Here is a 20,751-nt window from a genome sequence, read left to right on the forward strand (position 1 = left end):
CTTTAAAAAAACACCAAATGCATTTTTAAATTTTTGTGATTGATTTGTCAATCAATTAGACAAAAAGTCAAGTGCCAAAGATAACCTTACAATGGTCTCCCCATCTCGTATTAATTGAAATAACCTTTAAATTTAACTAAAAAAGAAATTGAAATAGATTCGATTCTGTAACAATTTTTCATCTGTTCGAGGAAATTCACCTAAGAACAATTCTTAGACTAGAAAGCGATCAAGAGATAGCGTTAATAAACAGTTTTTATTAAAATTGAAAAGGATATTAATATTTTCAAATATTGCGCCTGAAACATTTGACGGAAAATTTTAGGTACTCCACTGTTATCATGATTCATGCATCGATTGTTCGCGAAAGCTCTTTCCACTAATTTGAATTGTTGCACAGATTTTGTGAATTAACTGCAAATTAGGACATTAGCTAAGTATTTGTTTATAATTGATTTCATTTGTTTTCCTTTGATTGGGTGCTTTAGAGACTGACTATTGGTAGATTAACATTGGTACCATGGATTCAAGTAATGACGAGGAGCTGTTAAATTTTTCATTTGTCCGGCGTCCATCTAGTTATGGTTATTTTAATCAACCCTCAACTTACACATCACCTTCATCTTCATCTTCATCCCCATCTTCAACACCAACAAGCCCTTCGTCACCCACGTCTTTATCCTCTGCATCTTCATCTACTTCATCCAGCAACTCATTCAGTCTTTCCTCACTAAAAATGTTTCTCACCAATAATTATCACAGTATCGCAAACTATGGGAATGATTTGGCTCAAGCTGGTTCCTATGAAAGAGCTATCGAGTATCTAAGTTTGGCCATATCTTTGAATTCATCTGATTACCGACTCTATTATAATAGAGCTTTATGTTATTTAGAGACCAATGAGCTTGACAAAGCCTTTAAAGATATTAGTCGTACTATAAGAAGTAATCCCCTTTGGGGTAAAGGTAAGTCACCACGAACATTATTCGTTTAATTTAATCTCTTTTTTCATGACTAATAAACCATTTACCCAATGAGTCCCACCCTTCGATTTAAACTGGTTGCATGGCCTTAGTTAAAACGCTTCTATCGAAAAAGTATAAAAAGAATTGTTCTTTTTGTTTTTTTCATTTACTGACAATTCTTCTTATCATCTCACTTTACTTTGACATTGTCATTTGTACATTTGTGATTAATTCATTTATGTTTTGTTCTCCATTCTTGTATTTTATTATGTCAGGGTATTTTGCTCTTGGTCAATCCCTTGCTCGAGCCAAGCAGTACAAACAAGCCGAAAAAGCCTACAAGAAATCCCTAAAATTGGAAAACGAGAAGGAAACGCGTGCCGAACTGATTGGGAACATCTATGATGCATTAATTGATTATGGATACGACGAGATCAAAGCTGGCTTCGCTTCGGAAAAATATTTTTCAATCCAGGAAGCTCATGAAGCGTTGGCAGCAGGAGCTTTCGAGACGCAACTCAACCTAACAAGAAGTATAAAGAAAAAATACTTTAAAAGACAACAATACAAAAAAGGGATTCTAATTCCTGTCAACTTTTTTTAAAAATATGATATTCTTAAACTACTCATACGACGTCTGGAATGACCTGATCTCCAAACATATAACTTGTAATTTTATTCTTATAGTCATGTAATGCCGAACTCCACGCTTATCATCAAGATTGTAAACCTTTTTTTCAAACGTGGACTAAGATTTTTCTATTAACTACATTTTGTTTTTGATAATAAAGTAATTCAGCAAATAATTTTTTATTCATCTTTTATTTTTCATCAGAGATAAAATGTTGTGAATAAACACCAAATTTCAAAATAAAATCTTTAGCTTGCTCTATTGGTGCATCTTTACCCGTCATTTGCATTCGGTCCTCAAATAAGCTTCGGTTTTCACCCTTTGCGTCGCGAATGGAAATACCTTTGATGTGACTTCAAACCAAAATAAAACCAGAAATAATTGCATTAAGATGTAAAGAGCTGAAAAAAGTTCTAAAAACTTTTCTATGGAAATTCAATGTTAAACGGAAATTTTGATTATCAAACAATGGTAATGATAATAAGTCTGAAATTTTTCTCAATGATTATAAGACTTAAGATGGTCAAGTTTTCGATTGGTGTTAATTTTTTTATTTATCTTTCATTTTTTCATCAGAGATATCAATTCTAATTCCTGTAACTGCTTCTTAGAGACGAATTAGTTTGACAAAGCTTTTAAGATATTAGTCATACTAACGTTATAAGAAGTAATCCCCTCCGGGGCAAAGGTAAGCCACCACGAACAATATTCCTTTAATTGAAATTCTTTTTTCTATGGCTGATAAACTACTTAACCATTTAGTCCCACCCTTCGATTTAAACTTCTTAAATGACCTTAGGTAAAACGACACTATCGAAAAGTATTTAAAAGGAATCGTTCCTTTTGTTTTTTCATCACTTTCCCAAACCTCTAACAGTGAATAAGTTGATCTACTGTCGTGTCTTCTTATCATCTCACTTTACTTTGACATTGTCATTTGTACCTTTGTGATTAATTCAACTGTGCTACTTTTATTATTGTACTCAATCATGTCGAACTGTTTTTCTCTTGTTCAAGCTCTTGCTCGTGCCAGACAACTCAAAGAAACATTACTGAAATCGGAAAGCCAGGTGGAAGCGCGTGCCGAACTGATTGGAAACATCTACGATGCGTTGATTGATTGTGGTTACGATGAGATCAAAGCTGGTTTTGCTGCCGAAAAATACCGGTCACTCGAGGAAGCTCTTGAAGCATTGGCAGCAGGAGCTTTCGAGAAGAAACTCGATCGCATACGACAGAAGAAGCGAAAACAATTCATAAGACAAATATACAAAAAAGGAGTTCTGATTCCCATCAACTTTTTTTAAAAATCTAATGTTCTTAAACTGTTCATACCACGTCTGGAATGACCTGATCTCCAAACATCAACTTGTAATTTTATTCTTATAGTCATGTAACTGTGCCAAACTCCCGGTTATCCCCAATATTGTAAATCTAAATTGTAATTTTTGTAATCAACTAAATTTTGTTTTTGATAATAAACTAATTCAGCAAATACTTGTGGTTTCCAACATTTATTTTCACTCGACGCGTTTAAACCTAAAATGAATGACATCAATAAATTCAACTACCATATAATGTCAAGGTTTCATTCACCTAGACTTTTAGGCTGTTATAATGAATTTGGTCCATTCAAAAAACAAGCCAGCTTGATTACCTTTGAATTGAGCGATTGATTGTTCGTTTACCAAATTTAGAAGCAAAATTTAATAAGCTTAGGCTAATTGATCATTTTATTGACGTTTTGATTTCATTGAAAACTCTGCATACAATAAACATAGGCAATAGAGACATCAATAAAGTTGAGTTGCTCGATTAAGTATAATAGTCAAGTAAACTTGTACACTACAGGAAATTTTGTAGTAGTCAGGTCCAAGTATATTATATTTTTCACGAAAACAGAACAAAATAAAGTTTGATTCTATCGGTGCTTTGATTTATTGTTAGAGTGCGACTATGAAAAATCCTTTTTAACTTAAGCCTGAATACTAGTGTATCTGACTTCACTCATTTTTCATTCTAAAAATCGCCACATAAATCGATCTGTGAAACACTATGAAGTCTGATATTTTTAAATGCTTAAACATACAAAACATATTTTCATTAGTTTGTGTCTTGGGTTGCTCCGTTCAAATCAATTACATATTTACCCGATATTTTAAAAGTGAAATAATATCAATTGTTACAATTGAAATTCCTGACAAAACTACTTTACCAGATATTTCATTTTGTTTTGAAAAATTGAAATCTATCAATTTTACCAAGTTGAAAGCTTTTCACCCAAATATAAAGCTACCAGATAATTTACCTGAAATTATTGCTAACCTTCCAAGCAGAAGGGACGATACAAAGACCCAACACCATACAATCTCTGATATACTTGCCAAACATTTGACAATCAATGAGACAACAAATTTACTTTTCGAACCAGATCAGATATTCCATCGTATTCGCATTTTACCTCACAGGTCAAACAGTAGCGAATTCAAAGACTACTGTCGATTCAACAAGTTTTACTATCAAAACTATTTCTGTATTATGTTTGTGTGTTCATCTGACATTCAGGTTCATGTTGAAGAAGTAAATCTTTATCCTGATTATATATTTCTCATGCAAATAATGTTGGATCATAAATTTTCGAAGAGATTTAGAAGGATTAGAGTTTCTTTCGTCGAAAGAGGCGGTGTTCCAGCGAGTCGTCAACTCAAATGGTTACCCATCAGAACAGAAAAGACTCCGACTGTTCATCTTCTCAATTTCTTTTCAGTGAAAACAAAAATGCTTCCATTTCCAGGATATTCATGTGTAAATTACAATGAAACTGGATTTGAAACTCGAGACGCAAAATTGGTTGGCTGTTTCAATAGACTTTCATTGGAAAAATTTGGTCAAATATTTCATTCATCTCCTGTCTTAGCTGATAGCAATTTAAGATTTGCTACTTCTGATCAATTATTTGATCCAAATTATCGGAAAACGGTTGACCAAATACTTTCAAGGTGTGAAAAGGAAGCTATACTATATGATTGCTCATCAGAAAGATACATAATAAAGACTAGAGTACCCGTTAATAGTCCAAATCAATTTACTCATATTCTGTTGGAACCGACGAAATCGCCAAACATTGAAACAAGAGCTCAGAGAGCGGTAACCTTTCTGGATTGTGTCATTGCAGTTGGTGGAGTCTTCAACTTCTGGTTTTCCTTTGCTATTAATGTTCACATCCCGAAAGGAATCAGATTAATCCATAAAAAATGTAAATCGCTAACAAACAAACCTAAAAGCCATCTTAAAAAAGACAATCATTACCAATGTTATACACAAAAATTAATTGTTCAAACTGACAAGCCATTCAAGGTTTACACTATTGATAAAACATGGTCAGGCCCTACAGTTGATCTGAAACCTTTGAAGGCAAAGATCAGTAATTTGCCTGAAAAATTCATTTCAACATACCATTGATAATATTGATGTTATTCATGCGTATTCATAAGTACAAACTGAAATAGAAAGTTATCTTGATTATCAAGGAATAATTGAGTTAGAGATAGAATATGAAATTATGAATACGTCCTTCTAACCAAGACGATCAAATTATTTAAATAAATTCAGACTCAAATTGTAAACAAGAAAGATATCTAAAATTTTAATTTATAATTCCGTAAATAAAACAAATATTTTAAAAAATACAGTCTCGGTGCCTTAATTTATATTCATTCTGAAACGTTGTTTGACAACGTTATTGATCCATGAATTTATTGCTAATTGCCCTGAAAACTGAAAAGTGTAATAGTTGGATTCTGAAAATGAATGAGTATTGATAAATATTTTTCTTCTTCCTGCTCTTTTTAGCAATCAGTCAAACTATTTGGTGTTCATAGAATAAGCGAAATTGCAATATCTTTTGATAATATTAGAGCCGATGGATTTGATCATTCAACTTCTTCTTCTTCTTCAAATTCTCCTTCATCTTCAGCTGTAGCTTCTTGGTATTGCTGATATTCAGAGATCAAATCGTTCATATTTGACTCAGCCTCGGTGAATTCCAATTCATCCATACCTTCACCAGTGTACCAATGCAAGAAAGCCTTTCTTCTGAACATAGCAGTGAACTGTTCAGAGATTCTCTTGAAAAGCTCTTGAATAGCGGTTGAGTTGCCGACAAATGTTGCAGACATTTTAAGGCCTCTTGGAGGAATGTCACAGACTGCCGTCTTGACATTGTTTGGAATCCATTCAACGAAATAAGAGGAATTCTTGTTTTGAACGTTGAACATTTGTTCATCCACTTCTTTCATTGAAATTCGGCCACGGAAAACAGCAGCAACAGTTAGGTAACGACCATGTCTTGGGTCACAAGCAGCCATCATATTTTTAGCATCAAACATTTGTTGGGTTAGCTCAGCAACAGATGTAGCTCGGTATGATTGTGATCCTCGGCTTGTGAGAGGAGCAAAGCCAGGCATAAAGAAGTGAAGTCTAGGAAATGGAACCATGTTTACGGCTAATTTACGTAAATCAGCATTTAATTGTCCAGGGAATCGTAAGCAAGTGGTAACACCAGACATGGTGGTTGAGACAAGATGATTCAAGTCTCCATAAGTTGGTGTAGTCAGTTTAAGAGTGCGGAAGCAAATATCATAAAGTGCTTCGTTGTCAATACAGAAAGTCTCATCAGTATTTTCAACCAATTGATGGAATGACAGCGTTGCATTGTAAGGCTCTACAACAGTGTCACTCACTTTTGGTGAGGGAACAACTGAGAAAGTGTTCATGATACGGTCAGGATATTCTTCCCGAATTTTAGAGATCAACAGCGTACCCATACCAGAACCAGTTCCTCCACCCAATGAGTGAGTCAACTGGAATCCTTGTAAGCAATCACAGGATTCAGCTTCTTTACGAACGACATCAAGTACTGCATCAACCAATTCAGCACCTAAAGATGAGACAGGTTATGTATTCAAATTAGTATAATTTAAGATCATGATAAACCGCACCCAGCTCATTGTCTAAAATGAACACGATGTAGACTTCATGAGGTGGGTAAGTTCAAGCGCACAACCAGAAAAAAAGACTATTGAAAGGAACTCAAGTTTGGCAGACTGCGCAGTAAGGGGTTTAGTTACCCCTGAGCCAGAACTTTTTTTACATCCTGTATAGATAGATTATTCAAGAAGAAATGGTTGAGTGCAAAGATGAAGTAATAACGACAAATTACGTCTAGACTGAGGAAAAAAAGATGAGTATCATAAACTGTTTCCAAGCTATATTAAATACAGGATAAACAATAACGCAGTTGGCTAAACTATATCAAAATCTGAAAAATCTAGGTAAATCTGGTATAAATCAAATCAACACTGAACATAATCAACAACAAAAAGATGAAATCGAATAAAGATGACAGCATTCAAAATAATTATGAACTAGAATCAAAAGAAATGAAAAATTGCTATCAATAAAAAGAAACGAAATGAAAACTTAGCAAGAAAAAAGAGCAAACCCATTCTGACTAGTTGGTGATTGCATGAGAGCAACAAAAGAATGTAGCCTGCATCATCATCTTACCTTCAGTATAATGACCCTTAGCCCAATTGTTACCAGCACCAGATTGACCAAAAACAAAGTTATTTGGTCTAAAGAGTTGACCAAAAGGTCCACTTCGAACACTGTCCATTGTCCCTGGTTCCAAGTCAACCAAAACAGCTCGAGGTACGTATTTAGCATTTCCTGCTTCACTGTAGTAAACGGAAATTCTTTCTAATTGGCATTCAGAGTCACCATGATAGCTTCCAGAGGGGTCGATTCCATGTTCATCAGAGATAACTTCCCAGAATTTAGCACCAATTTGGTTACCACATTGACCGGCTTGTACATGTACGATTTCACGCATTTTGATTGTTTTTATTTTATTTCCAAGTTGTCACGTAATAAAATTTAGTTTTAAATTATTAGATTGTAGGTAAGAAAAGGTGGGTTGTTGATTTTATTGACAAGTCAACAAATAAAATTGAAGCTACTTAAAAGATGGTTAAGAAATAAGATGTAGACTGAGACTGGTTCAGAAGTTTTAAATCAGGAATAAAATAAAAATGACGACAAAAGAATCTGATTCCAAATATAAAGCTGAAAATCTTGTGTTTTAATTCCAGATGGCACCAGCTTACTGTTAGGATGAACTTTTTTCATCATGAAAAAAATAAAGTTTAAGCTGCTGTTATAATCAACAAATTATTTTATTTATTAGCTTACTGGAATTTGAATGCCTATTAATCAAGCCAGATAACCAAATAATTCATTAAATAGCTGAATTTAGTTTATTTGTGTGTTAAATACTTAAATAAGAAACACATTGTGCTTAAGGTTCCTATTAATAGATGGAGGTTCACTTTATGAACTGGACTAATTTATCTTGTTGGTCTGTCATAGAGTAATCTAAACAAATCCAGTTCTAATTAGTCTAATTAAATCTGTTTATCTTCACCAGCTTAAATATCCCTTCAGCCGCTGACTTTAAGAGTGAAATAATTAATAGTGAGCCGGTGGACCCAAAAAGCCACGGAAATTCAACGCTGTTTTAAAATCAATATTTACTCAGATTTCTTGATGCAATCAAAATTCATTATTATTCATTGTTATACCACAATGAGATAATATGATGAGATACTCCATTCCCTGCGATCCTGGATTGTTAAATCCTGGGTAAATCATTTGTCTTTACAACTTGAAATTTATCAAATTATTTGACTTTGAATGCGATTTTGAATTTACAAAATTACTGTTTATTTCAAATGGGTTACTCAGATTATTATATTTACATCATGGCTATTAAACATATGAAGACATAAGTGAAATTATGATCCTTTTCAATTTTGAATAAAACTTTGGGATTTATCATCTCCATTTGATTTCCTTTTTTGAATGGACCATGGAATGGACGTCAATAAAATGATCAATTAGCCTAAGCTTATTAAATTTTGCTTCTAGATTTGGTAAACGAACAATCAATCGCTCAATCCAAAGGTAATCAAGCTGACTTGTTTTTGAATGGACCAAACTCATTATAACAGCCTAAGTTAAAGTCTAGGTGAATGAAACCTTGACATTATATGGTAATTGAATTTATTGATGTCATTCATTTTAGGTTTGAACGCGTCGAGTGAAAATAAATGTTGGAAACCACAAGTATTTGCTGAATTAGTTTATTATCAAAAACAAAATTTAGTTGATTAGAAAATTAAAATTTAGGTTTACAATATTGGGGATAACCGGGAGTTTGGCATTACATGACTATAAGAATAAAATTACAATTTGATATGTTTGGAGATCAGGTCATTCCAGGCGTCGTATAAACAGTTTAAGAACATTGGATTTTTAAAAAAAGTTGATGGGAATCAGAACTCCTTTTTTGTATATTTGTCTTATGTATTGTTTTCGCTTTTTATGGCGAATTCGATGGAGTTTCTTCTCGAAAGCTCCTGTTGCCAATGCTTCAAGAGCTTCCTCGAGTGAACGGTATTTCTCGGATGCAAAACCAGCTTTTATCTCATCGTATCCACAATCGATTAACGCATCGTAAATTTTTCCAATCCGTTCGGCACGCGCTTCCTTTTCTTTTTCCGAATTCTGAGATGTTTCTTTTAGCTGCCTAGCACGAACAAGAGCTTGACCCAAATTAAAGCGAAGTGACATGATTGAGCACAGTAATAAAAATCACAGTTGAATTAATCACAAAGGTACAAATGACAATCTCAAAGTAAAGTGAGATGATAAGAAGACACGACAGTAGATCAACTTATTCACTGTTAGAGGTTTGAGAAAGTGATGAAAAAACAAAAGGAACGAGCCCTTTTAAATATTTCTCGATAGTACCGTTTTACCTAAGGTCATTTAAACGGTTTAAATCGAAGGGTGGGACTAAATGGTTAAGTAGTTTATCAGCCACAGAAAAGATAAATTCAAATAAACGAATAATGTCGTGGTGGCTTACCTTTGCCCCGGAGGGGATTACTTCTTATACCGTTAGTGCGACTAATATCTTAAAAGCTTTGTCAAACTAATTCGTCTCTAAGAAGCAGTTACAGGAATTAGAATTGATATCTCTGATGAAAAAATAAAAGATAAATAAAAAATTAACAATTAATTGAAAACTTGACCATCTTAAGTCGCATATTCACTTAGAAAATTTTTAACTTATTATCATTACCATTATTTGATACACAAAATTTCCGTTAATATGTCCTAATTTGCAGTTAATTCACAAAATCTGTGCAACAATTCAAATTAGTGGAAAGAGCTTTCGCGAATATGATGAGATACCCCATTCCCTGTGATCCTGGATTGTTAAATCCTGGGTAAATCATTTGTCTTTATAACTCGTAATTAATCAAATTATTTGACTTTGAATGCGATTTTGAATTTACAAAATTACTTTTTATTTCAAATGGGTAACTCAGATTATTATATTTACATCATGGCTATTAAACATATGAAGATATAAGTGAAATTATGATCTTTTTCAATTCTGAATGAAACTTTGGGATTTATCATCTCCATTTGATCCAACTGATGATAGTTCAGCAATTGATTCAAAATGGTCTGGAGTGTTGAAAATAACAGGCGAACTGATAAACATTGATGAAATTGTTGGGTTGCTTCTTGGAAGGAATCGATTTCGACCAAAATAATCATTCCAAATAGTTTTACTCAAATCAGGCCCTGAAATCATCAAAAATAGATAGAAAACAATTGTAAATAATATGATAATAGAATTTAAAATTCAGTATTCTCATAACAATACTCTCTAATAAAGGCCAGAAGAGCCCGTTGGTGTATGACTCGAACCATTCTGTAATCCAGCTCTGAAGCTTGAAGATCTTCGTTGGTAAAACAATATTGATAACAGTAGGATAACCATGATTAGAAGTGACAGACTAACACCAATCATAGTCCAAGCAAGTGTTTTATACAAAGGACGAGCTTGTCGAATCCGAGCCAGCATGTGAGGATTGATTCCTGATAAATTTTTCAAATTTTTAGACCAAAATTGAGCCTCTCGAGTTTTAGTAAAGCTTATGTTTCCAAGAGATCCGCCAATATACAAAGCTGTTGGATGATTGGTATTGAACTTATTCCAACGAGGATATTCTGGAGTCACTGTCCTAGGAGCATAACTGTTGATGGCAAATTGGATAAGGATTGATTAATAAATTGCTAAAAGAATGAGAAATTAGTTGAGTTCGATATTTACCCGAATTTAGCGAAGTCAGTCCATAAAGAGGTTATTCTTTGGGAAACCTTTTTATCACGGAAAGGTTGATTACGACTGGTTCCCAATTTCATATCAAATATATAAAATAACTCATCTCCATGAGAAGGTCCAGTGTCGACAGGAATTAATGCTTTAGAGATAATTCGTTCAACCATACTGTTCTGTCCACGGTAGTCGAAAATGTAAAGGTAAACAGGTAAATTTAGCTCCCAAAGGATACGAACTGTTTCATCAATACAGCTTATGAATAGAGCATCGGTTGACAACTGAAAAAATTAAAGACAGATTAGTCAAATAACAATGGGTTGAATATTTGAAATTGTCCTTACATCAATAAATCTAGAAGCGACCTGAGTTGAATTGAATGGATCCATTTTATTGAAATACTCATAAAGAATCAAAGGTACTACTCGCTCCTTTGACCTTCCTTTGAATGGTGTACAGCAATCAAGGAAATCTGAGGTCAATTTTTCATGAGCTCGTCCACTTTCTTCCCTAAAAGCTTGTTCTATTTCTAAAGAAATGATAAAAGAAAAGGAAAAATTAGAGACATTTTCATTCGTCAGAGTGAATCGATATTACCAGGATAAAAGAAAAGAGTTTCTTGTGTATTGTATCCAATCAAAACGGGAACCCTGTTCACGATTCCACTTGTTAATAACTGCCATGGATCCTGGGGCAAGAATCTGTTGGTAGTTCCTTTTTCAACTACTGGTACAGTTTTTATTGGGTATTCACCTAAAATCTAATGGAATGAAATAAGGTTAGAAGTAGTATAGCATTCGATGATCGGCAATCACTTACTTTACCATTACTTTGAGCTCGTAGCAAATCGAGTGTTGGGACAACTCTAAGACATTCAATTAAAGTATCCCGTGGTGTTATTGGACATCTCAAGCGCTGGCCTATTTGAACAGCATAGTCCCAAGGATCTGACTGCAGAGCCCAATCGCAAAGTCCTGAACCACTTTCTAAAATTGCTTTGTGAAATAAACCTTAGGAAAGATCAAAGCATTCTAAATCAGAAAATGGTAAATCAGAGTTGTAACTAAAAAGACACAACTAACACAATTGCAATATTTATGCACAAATTGACACAAATACTGGAAGAAAATGGTCAAAAACGTGTAAAAATTAATTTCTTGCAAATTTAGACTCTGTTGGTTTAAAGGGACATAAAAACTGATTCCATTTTTGCTAATAAAAATTTTCTCTGATAAACAGTTTTCGAGAAAATGGAGTACGAAGTTGCAACTTCGATCGCCTTTTATTCAATTACGAGAGCAGATTTTTCAATGAAACTCATTGACCTGATGTAAATTTTGATGATCAATCAGAAAATGTACTTATTTTGAAGAATAAAATTTTCTGTTTTCTGAAAAACAGATAAGTTCGATTTTCATTGAAACCTCCGTTATTCTGTGACCAAAAGAGTCACAGCGATGAAACTTAATATCTGTGCATAAAAATTGTTGGTACACATCATAGTTCTAACGCTTTTTGTATTTTATTTACGTTTCTCTAGATCTTAGCAATTGGCCTTAAAACTTTGAACTTCAATATTTCGAGAAAGGCATCACCTACAGTCACCATTCTTTGACCAAACATTAGATTGCATTATGGCATATAAAACCATGGTATAATGTTAATATAATCTGACTGAATATCGAATATAATGCAAGCTAATTCATTAAATAATGAATATTCTACTAACATGTAAGGTTTGTGCCATTATGTGTGTTTAAACCATTTACCTTAATAAATAAAGAATCAAAACAGACAGCAATAATACAATGCTTTGCATAACTTTTTTGCATCATTTCAAATGATATAATATTCAAATATATTATAGCCCATAATACAACCTAATTTTTGGCAAAGAATGATGATTTTAGATGCTATCATTCTCGAAGTATTGAAGTACAAAGTTCTAAGACCAATTGCTGAAATCAAGAGAACTGTCAATAAATTGCAAAAAGTGTTCAAACCATGATGTGTACCAACTACTTTTATGCACGAATTATAAGTTTTAGCTCTCTAAATTTTACGGGTACGGAAAAAGTTCAGTTTGACTGAAAATCGAACTTATCTGCTTTATTTTGATCAGAAAATTTCATTCTTAGAAATAAGTCAATTTTCTGATTGATCATCAAAATCTACATCAGGTCGATGAGTTTCATTGAAAAATCAGCTCTCGTAATTGAATAAAAGGTGATCGAAGTTTCAACTTTTTACTCCATTTTCTCGAAAACTACCTATCGGAAAAACACTTCAATAGCTCTAATTGAGTCAGTTTTTATGTCTTTACAAACAAACAGAGTCTAAACCAGAAATAAATTTATTTTTACCCGTTTTTACCCATTTTTGTTAATTGTGTATCAACCGTAAATCAACGAGTAAAAACAAGAAAACTTGATGTTTCATGAGATGGATTAGATTACCTTTAGACAGAGGCGATATAAGGTGAAAGAAAACGGAAGCTGCACCAGCCCCTTGTCCGAAAATGGTAACACTACTTGGGTCGCCAGAGAAACTCTCGATATTGCTTTTAATCCATTGCAAAACCAATAATTGATCATATAATCCCCAATTACCTGATGCACTTTCATCGTCTGAACTCAAGAAGCCTAATAGGATAATAGAAATAAATAGAAGGAAGTTTATGTTATTTAAGATCATACTTTAGGACTTTCAATGATCAATGTAAGGATAAATTACCTAATAAACCAATCCGATGATTAAAAGTGACTAAAACGATTCCTTTATCCATAATCTTTTGAGGTCCATATAAAGAGCTATCACCAGTTTCAAAAGTACCAGCTCCAATAAAAACCATTACTGGGTAAAGAAAATTATTGAATGGAGTTCGCTGAAGAAATAAAGGTTTCAATTAACAGCTAATATCACAAAAACTAATTGACCAAATTGATTCCAAATTGGGCAAATACTAATGAAGTTGTTCAATTACCTCGACACTTGGAGTGTAAACATTTAGATAAAGACAATCTTCATTTCCAGTGTCAACACCACGAGTATCCAATTGAGGACAGCTTGCTTTATAAGTCCAAGCATCAGCTAAACCTGACCAACCTGGGTGTGGTACTGGTTGCTAATTAAACAGATAAATAAATTTACTTAAAGACAAAAATCGAAGACAAACAAAAGCTTACTTTAAACCGAAGAGGACCGATCGGTGGTTTAGCATAAGGAATACCAAGAAACCCAAAGAACTCTTTGTCATCTTCTGTTCTCATCGGTCTTCCTCTTAAAATGCCTTGTTTCAGAGTAACTTGTGGGTAAATTGATTGACCCATGTAACACGGTACAAGCCATGTCAATAGAATGAACAAAATGAACAAAACTAACACCAACTTGGAAAGCAAAGGATCCTTTGGATGTTGCAAGAAGAGACCATCAAAGAGTTTACATGAATCTAGTTTCATGATCAATGGTAAACTAAACTTAGGAACATAACAAATGAATTAATCATTGGATCATTGTTTACATGCATGTAAGATAACATTCAAAATAAGATTGAAGATCGAAAGCAGTAACAGGTTGAAAAATATTGCCGAAGCAACATGGAGCACGAAATGAATACAAGTTGAAAGTAAAAGTTGAATGGGAACACAACTGAGTTTCAATTGAATTCTGTGAGTTGTATTCTGATTGTTGTTGATTCGTTAATAATAACCAAATGAGTGACAAAAGATTCCAGTCTTCATCTCTCTTCCTTTCCTCACCCAGTAACCAACCGGGATATGCAAGGACAACTAACGAACCATAATTTAAAGCTAAAATGAATGAAAATACATGAAAGGTTGGATACATAATTGCTTCCAGGATTATGATGAGCTTTAAGCAGAGCAATGTAAATCAACATCAACAATAATGTGATCAAAATTTGAAAAATAGGATTCACAATGGAATCGCTCAACCAAAGTTCCGTATTGGAAAAGGAAGGAATATTATTATCTTTTCTTTCACTGATTAATGTGACATCAGCTGATGGCCGTCTTTTTATGTTAAAGGTTAGTTGGTTTTACACAGGACAGACCAGAGAGTTTCAAGATTGCTGATGAATGAAAATTTGTGTCTATTTTTCATTGGTTTTAACTTTTTGTGAAGATCCATTGTTATATCCGATGTACTTTACATGAAAATTCACCATTTGAACATGAAAATGGAACAGATTGAAACTAAATTGTTAAATAAATTTTAAAAGATTGATTTATTAACTTTATCAACTCCTTACATATTATGCCTAAGCTTCCAGAATATAAATAAGACTTGTATCCACAAAGAAATATGGACAAAAACTTCCGAGTTGATTAGAGTTAGGACTTTGTAGGCTTGAAAGACATTAAAACTGCTTCCGTTTGTGTGGTCTAAAAGTTTTTCTGATCAATAGTTTTCGTCAAATTCGAGTATGAAGTTGGAACTTCGATGGCCTTTTTATTAATTATTAGAGCAGATTTTTCAATGAAACTCATTTAGATGTTGTAACTTTTATTGATGAACGTGTAAATGTACTTATTTTGATGAATAAAATTTTCTGTTCAAAATAAAACGGATAAGTTCGATTTTCATTTAAATTGGTTTCTTTCTGTGACCAAAAGAGTTACAGAGATGAAACTTATTATTTGTGCATAAAAATTGTTGGTACACATTATGGCGCGAGCACTTTTTGCAATTTATCCACAGTTCTCATGATTTCGGCAATTGGGCAAAAAACTTTGAAGCTCAATATTTCGAGAATGGCATAACCTAAAGTCACCATTCTTTGACCAAACATTAGATTGCATTATGGTTTATGACATTATGGTTTATTTAGTTATATGATCTGACTGAATAGCGAATATAATGCAAGCTAATGCATTAAATAATGAATATCCTACTAACTTATAAGGTTTGTGCTGAGAAACCATTTTACTTTATTAATAAAGCTCAACATAATACACAACTTGACACAAATGGGTATAAACGGGTAAACATAAATTTCTTTCAAATTAGGACTCTTTTGGTGTGTAGGGACATAGAAACTGAGTCTGTCTGTATGATCTAAAAGTTTCTCAGATAGACAGTTTTTGTTAAAATCAAGTTCGAATTTGAAACTTCGATCGCCTTTTATTCAATTATGAGAGTAGATTTTTCAATGAAACTCATTTAGATGATGTAACTTTGAATGATCAATCAGAAAATGTACTTATGCTGAGGAATGAGATTTTCTATTCAGAATAAAACAGATAAGTTCGATTTTATTATAATTTAAACCGATGGCTTTCTGTGACCAAAAGAGTTAAAAGGCTGAAACTTATTATTTGTGCATAGCAATTTTTGGTTCACATCATGGATTGAATAATTTTATGAATTTAACAACAGTTGTCTTTATTTTGGCCTTTGCCTTGCAAACTTTAAGCCCCGATATTTCGAGAACGGTGGCCCCTACAGTAATCATTCTTTAACCAATCTAATTCTCAACTAATTAGTAATACAATTCAATCAAATAGCTTTTTATTAGTGCATTCGGGTTACGATATTTGGGTTGTAGATGTACGAGAAACAACTTATTTAACAAACAAAACTCATCTCAATGCATTTTCTGGTAAATAAACCAGTTTTCTGGTTAAACTTATAATGAAATACAAAGAGTACCGTCAAAAGCTCGAACATTAGAATAAAGAGTTGAGACTTAGTGAAGTTTGTAGGGACATAGAAACTGCGTCCATTGGTGCTATTAAAAAATTCATCCGATGGATAGTTTTCAAGAAAATCGAGGTCAAGGTTGAAACTTCGATCGCCTTTTCTGCAGCTAATGAAGCAGATATTTTCATAAAACTTATTACATTGGTGCAACTTCTGATGAGCAACCAGAAAATGGTCTTATTTTGAGAAATAAAATTTTCTTTTTCTGGTAAACCGATCAAGTTCAAATTTCATCTGAACCGATCGCATTCTATGACCGTAAGATTTAGCGAGCTGAAACTTATTATTTGTCCATGAAAGTTGTTGGTACTCATCATTGACTAAATACTTTTAACAATTTAAAAACAGTTCTCTTGATTTTGGCCATTGTTGTTAAAATTTTGAACCTCAATATTTTGGGAATGGTTTCACCTACAATCATCATTCTTGGCCAAACATTAGATTTCATTAAGAGCTATGATATAATGAAATTCTAGATCATTCAAGATTTCACGGAAAATGTTATAGCATTGTATTAATACTTTTGTAACCAGATTTGAGACTCAATTTTTTAAGTTACCAAACACAAAACTTATGCTTTAGAAGCATCTTCATTATTAAATGAGCCGAAACTCTTCTCAACTCGAAAGTCTACGTACTTTTCCATAGTTCTTCCGTTTTAAAAAGTTGGCCCTTAAGGTTTAAATTAAATTATAAAGCATCACAACTAAATTTTGTTGATGTAAATGATGAGAATGCATTAGGAATGAATTGAAATGAGCAACAATTTTAAAGGAAAAAGGCAATGATTGAACTTCTGCATTCACATGCATTTGGTAAATAACCGAATGAGATGAAATTTGATATTTTTATAATTGGATTTTAATTGGATTTGAATTTAGTAATCAAAATTACAATTTTGGAATCTGTATTTTCATTTAGTTCAAACATTGTTTAATTTGTTTCATATTTCATAACAGTATTGAAGCTGGTGATCAATCGCTTGATGGATTGAAAAGTTTAATTTCAACGTTGAGTGAAGCTTTCTGTTCAATAGTTGAATGAAACCTTAACGACTTTGTTTTGTTGAACTAATGAGGTAAAATGTTTTGAAATTACACCGAGCTTCTTGATATTTGCATCGATTTCAACATTGATGTTATTCGCAAATTACCGAAAACAACTGCAACTATTTCGATACCTTTTATCACTAAACATCTAACGATCTAAATTTAGCGTTTTAACTGCTCAATTCAGGCTCAAAGCAACACAAACACAAAAGTTTGTAAACACAAACAAAGTGGAATCAAGGTTAACAGCTTATGTTAATAAAGAGCATCAAGTAAACAGGTAAGCATATCGTTCACTTGTGGATGAATAACCTCTCAAGGAATCTGAATAGTTTGACCACTGATCTACCAACCCTGATTGGCTAACCAGATCCTAGTTTCACAATCTTTCTCCGTTAGATTTAGCCTAAAGCTCTGGTGATAAAAGTTGAGCAAGAAGAAAGATCCACCTTGAATCGGTTTGTGAATAATTACCTTTTCAGAAATGCTTGAGGCTACCAGAGGCACGTTTATGCATTAGAAAGTGAAACTTTTCCTGTGTTAACTTCACAAAGTTTTACTTCTAAAAATATACTTTTCCAGCTCACTTTAGTTTCTCACTAGAAGTTTATATTGAAGATTTTCCACTCAAATGGAATAGTCCGGATTGAAACTACCTGTAATTGGTGTAATCCAATTCATTGCAACATAATTCTAGTTTTCTTGTTTTTTATTTTCTCTTCTTTTTCAATGAAACATTCAAATGAATTTCAACTTATCAAGAGTCAATTGTTAATATTTTTTCTTCATGTGTCTGAGTTTTGTTTTATTTCCTAGTTATTCAAAGTCACCTTTACACACCAATGGTTCCGTCTAAACAGTTGATTAGGTTCAATTTTTCTGCATCAAATTTAAGTGTAAAGTCAACTTGTTAACATTGGCTCTGTGAAAATGTCGTCCGAACTAGCGATTTGTGGTAAAAGTGTTTCCCTCAATCTTGGAAGTTATCTTTCGCCAACTTTGATTCTCAACAATTTAAATTTAGCCATTCCAAAAGGATGCATTTATGGGTTGATTGGACCTTCTGGTTGTGGCAAGACAACCCTTCAAAAGTGTATAATGGGTGTTTATAAACCAGATCATGGGTCTATCTCAGTTTTTGGTTCAACCCCTGGTTCACCCGAATCACTGGTTCCTGGTCCTAGTGTTGGTTACATGCCACAAGATATTGCTTTGGACAGTGAATTGACTGTTCGTGAACAGTTAGTTTTTCTTGGTCGCATCAACAATCTAAATATGGAAGTGATCAATATTCGTATCAAAGAAATAACTGAAACACTGGAAATTAGTGATATCGATAACAGGTCAGGCCAGTTTAGTGGTGGACAACAACGTCGCATCTCCTTAGCTTGTACATTTATTCATCAACCATCACTTTACCTTCTCGATGAACCAACTGTTGGTTCTGATATTGTTTTAGTTCATAAAATTTGGAATTACCTCAAACACTTGCGTGACAATTTCGGTGCAACAATAATTATATCAACTCATTACATTGAAGAAGTCAACTCTGCTGATTTGTTTGGTTTCATGTCCAAAGGTACAATGATTATTCAAGATTCACCCAGTAATTTTATCCAAACATCAGGAACTCGAACACTGGAAGCAGCTATTCTCAAGGAATACATAAAAATATACTCTCACCGACTTGAAACGCAAAGGCCAAGTTTTTTCCCTGAACAATTTTTAAATGATACAGATTTAGTGCCAAAGAGAAGGCGATCATTAAGGTCGTCCATTGATAGTTTAATAAAGCGAGTGTCTTTTGCTTGGTTTCCTCGGATGAAAAAATCAAAGGAAAAGACGAGATCCCATGAATCACGAGATGTCCCACCGTCATTGCCAAGTTACTTAATAATTGCATTACTCATTTGGCGATATCTTCTTCGATGGAAGATTACAATGACAATTCCATTTGCTGTTTTCCTTACCATGACGATAACCAGTTCAATAGTAATGTTTGGTGTTTATGGATTACCAATGAAGCAGTTAGCTGTTGGAATAGTCAAGCATGCTAATTCATCCAATTACCTGACTAATGTGACAAATTATATGGCGACAGATGATTTTAGTTTTCTTCAAATGCCTGATGAGGTAATTGCTCGGCAATCAGTTGAGAATGGCACCATCACAGGGTATCTGGTGATTCCCGAGGATTGGGATTATTATTTGAAGCAAAAAGTAGTGACAATGTTTTCAACAAATCCAAACGAGGCTTCGATTAAACTAAGTCAAGTTACATTAATTCAAGACACAACTCACGCTGGTAAAGTATTGACAGTCCAAACTCGTCTATTTCAAGCTTTGGAGAGTCTAATGAATAACATAACAGTTCAATCAGGATTTCACCCAAAGTACAATTCCTTCTTTGATTCTCGTCCCATTTTTAAATCACTGGATGAACCAGATAAGCTAGCTCCAAGGTACAACTTCATTGTTAGATTGTATGTTTTTTTCATCGAAACGTTCACGATTCTTCTGTTAACTGCTTGGTTCCTTAGAGAGGGAAGTGAAACAGTAAATGAAAGGCTTATATCGTTGGGATTGAAACGCTACCAATTACTTGCATCATTAATGGTTGTTGCAACTACATTTTTGACTCTTTCATTCATGGCAATGTTTACATCATTTGTAATTTTCCTTAAACTTCCAGCTCCAAGCTCGTGGTTTGCTGTGGTCTTGTTAACGGTCTCAATCGTCATTTGTGGCATCTGTAAAGCTCGATTACTTGGATCAAATATTAAGTCAGACATTGGTTGCATGACTTTGATTATATTTTATAACGCACTTCTCTGGTTACTTGGTTGTGTTGCCTGGCCATATGAAGGTTTAGATTATTTCATGCAGCCCTTGACAGTTATGGTTCCTCATCTCGAACCAAGTACTGCTCTAATAAGACTTACTATTTATGGTGATTCTGTTTACACTCCTCAAGTTTACCATGGAATCGGAGTTGCAACTGTTTGGGCTGTTATCCATTTGTTGATCACTTTTGTTTTAGCCAGAAAATGGTGAACAAATTTCGACTCATTGTACATTCACATTGACATCAATAAATTAATATTACAATTGATACTTCACTCATCCATT

General features: G+C 33.5%; 5 protein-coding genes and 1 long non-coding RNA gene across 8 annotated transcripts; 3 read left to right on the top strand and 3 right to left on the bottom strand.

Annotated features, from left to right (window-relative positions):
- The first annotated feature begins 62 nt into the window (after positions 1 to 62).
- Positions 63 to 1,771, top strand: LOC107359663 (E3 ubiquitin-protein ligase TTC3). Of its 2 annotated transcripts, XM_015926195.3 has the most exons (3): positions 63 to 325; positions 489 to 965; positions 1,241 to 1,771. In XM_015926195.3, the coding sequence occupies exons 2-3, from the start codon at positions 521 to 523 to the stop codon at positions 1,567 to 1,569; spliced, it is 774 nt and encodes a 257-aa protein (XP_015781681.1). In that variant the 5' UTR covers positions 63 to 325; positions 489 to 520; the 3' UTR covers positions 1,570 to 1,771. The 2 variants fall into 2 exon arrangements, with proteins under 2 accessions (XP_015781681.1, XP_025016148.1); XM_025160380.2 differs by lacking the exon at positions 63 to 325 and having other exon boundaries at positions 366 to 965.
- A 353-nt stretch (positions 1,772 to 2,124) lies between these two features.
- On the top strand, positions 2,125 to 3,093 carry LOC149093863 (uncharacterized). Its single transcript, XR_016198902.1, has 2 exons — positions 2,125 to 2,284; positions 2,614 to 3,093. It is a non-coding gene; the product is annotated as an uncharacterized LOC149093863 (long non-coding RNA).
- Positions 3,094 to 5,215: 2,122 nt separating this feature from the next.
- Positions 5,216 to 7,679, bottom strand: LOC107370907 (tubulin beta chain-like). Its single transcript, XM_015938867.3, has 2 exons — positions 7,165 to 7,679; positions 5,216 to 6,535 (listed from the first exon to the last, which is right to left on the bottom strand). The coding sequence occupies exons 1-2, from the start codon at positions 7,487 to 7,489 to the stop codon at positions 5,529 to 5,531; spliced, it is 1,332 nt and encodes a 443-aa protein (XP_015794353.1). The 5' UTR covers positions 7,490 to 7,679; the 3' UTR covers positions 5,216 to 5,528.
- A 1,187-nt stretch (positions 7,680 to 8,866) lies between these two features.
- On the bottom strand, positions 8,867 to 9,386 carry LOC149093864 (uncharacterized). The gene has a single exon (XM_089267076.1). The coding sequence runs from the start codon at positions 9,286 to 9,288 to the stop codon at positions 8,971 to 8,973; it is 318 nt and encodes a 105-aa protein (XP_089123202.1). The 5' UTR covers positions 9,289 to 9,386; the 3' UTR covers positions 8,867 to 8,970.
- Positions 9,387 to 10,007: 621 nt separating this feature from the next.
- On the bottom strand, positions 10,008 to 14,559 carry LOC107360148 (carboxylesterase 4A). Of its 2 annotated transcripts, none has more exons than XM_015926773.3 (10): positions 14,038 to 14,559; positions 13,836 to 13,976; positions 13,586 to 13,736; positions 13,309 to 13,494; positions 11,672 to 11,862; positions 11,450 to 11,612; positions 11,197 to 11,381; positions 10,847 to 11,133; positions 10,441 to 10,769; positions 10,008 to 10,314 (listed from the first exon to the last, which is right to left on the bottom strand). In XM_015926773.3, the coding sequence occupies exons 1-10, from the start codon at positions 14,308 to 14,310 to the stop codon at positions 10,115 to 10,117; spliced, it is 2,106 nt and encodes a 701-aa protein (XP_015782259.1). In that variant the 5' UTR covers positions 14,311 to 14,559; the 3' UTR covers positions 10,008 to 10,114. The 2 variants fall into 2 exon arrangements, with proteins under 2 accessions (XP_015782259.1, XP_015782260.1); XM_015926774.3 differs by having other exon boundaries at positions 10,397 to 10,769; positions 14,038 to 14,556.
- A 3,715-nt stretch (positions 14,560 to 18,274) lies between these two features.
- LOC107360159 (ABC transporter G family member 23-like) lies at positions 18,275 to 20,734 on the top strand. Its single transcript, XM_015926780.3, has one exon. It carries the CDS (start codon positions 18,553 to 18,555, stop codon positions 20,674 to 20,676), a length of 2,124 nt encoding a protein of 707 aa, XP_015782266.2. The 5' UTR covers positions 18,275 to 18,552; the 3' UTR covers positions 20,677 to 20,734.
- The last annotated feature ends 17 nt before the right edge of the window (positions 20,735 to 20,751 follow it).

Source organism: Tetranychus urticae, chromosome 2 (assembly GCF_039701765.1).
Source record: "Tetranychus urticae isolate SD_2017Ah chromosome 2, NJAU_TeUrti_SD_1.0, whole genome shotgun sequence".
NCBI classification, from domain to species: Eukaryota; Metazoa; Arthropoda; class Arachnida; order Trombidiformes; family Tetranychidae; genus Tetranychus; species Tetranychus urticae.

Bases quoted from the DNA above. Each gene is read 5' to 3' on its own strand.
- LOC107359663 (XM_015926195.3), top strand. From the start codon at position 521: ATGGATTCAAGTAATGACGAGGAGCTGTTAAATTTTTCATTTGTCCGG. The intron at 966-1,240 runs GTAAGTCACCAC...TTATTATGTCAG, and splicing joins TAATCCCCTTTGGGGTAAAG to GGTATTTTGCTCTTGGTCAA.
- LOC149093864 (XM_089267076.1), bottom strand. From the start codon at position 9,288: ATGTCACTTCGCTTTAATTTGGGTCAAGCTCTTGTTCGTGCTAGGCAG.
- LOC107360159 (XM_015926780.3), top strand. From the start codon at position 18,553: ATGTCGTCCGAACTAGCGATTTGTGGTAAAAGTGTTTCCCTCAATCTT.
- LOC107360148 (XM_015926773.3), bottom strand. From the start codon at position 14,310: ATGAAACTAGATTCATGTAAACTCTTTGATGGTCTCTTCTTGCAACAT. The intron at 13,495-13,585 runs GTAATTTATCCT...TTATCCTATTAG, and splicing joins TCATCGGATTGGTTTATTAG to GCTTCTTGAGTTCAGACGAT. The intron at 11,863-13,308 runs GTAATCTAATCC...ATCTTTCCTAAG, and splicing joins TATATCGCCTCTGTCTAAAG to GTTTATTTCACAAAGCAATT.
- LOC107370907 (XM_015938867.3), bottom strand. From the start codon at position 7,489: ATGCGTGAAATCGTACATGTACAAGCCGGTCAATGTGGTAACCAAATT. The intron at 6,536-7,164 runs GTAAGATGATGA...TCTCATCTTTAG, and splicing joins TAAGGGTCATTATACTGAAG to GTGCTGAATTGGTTGATGCA.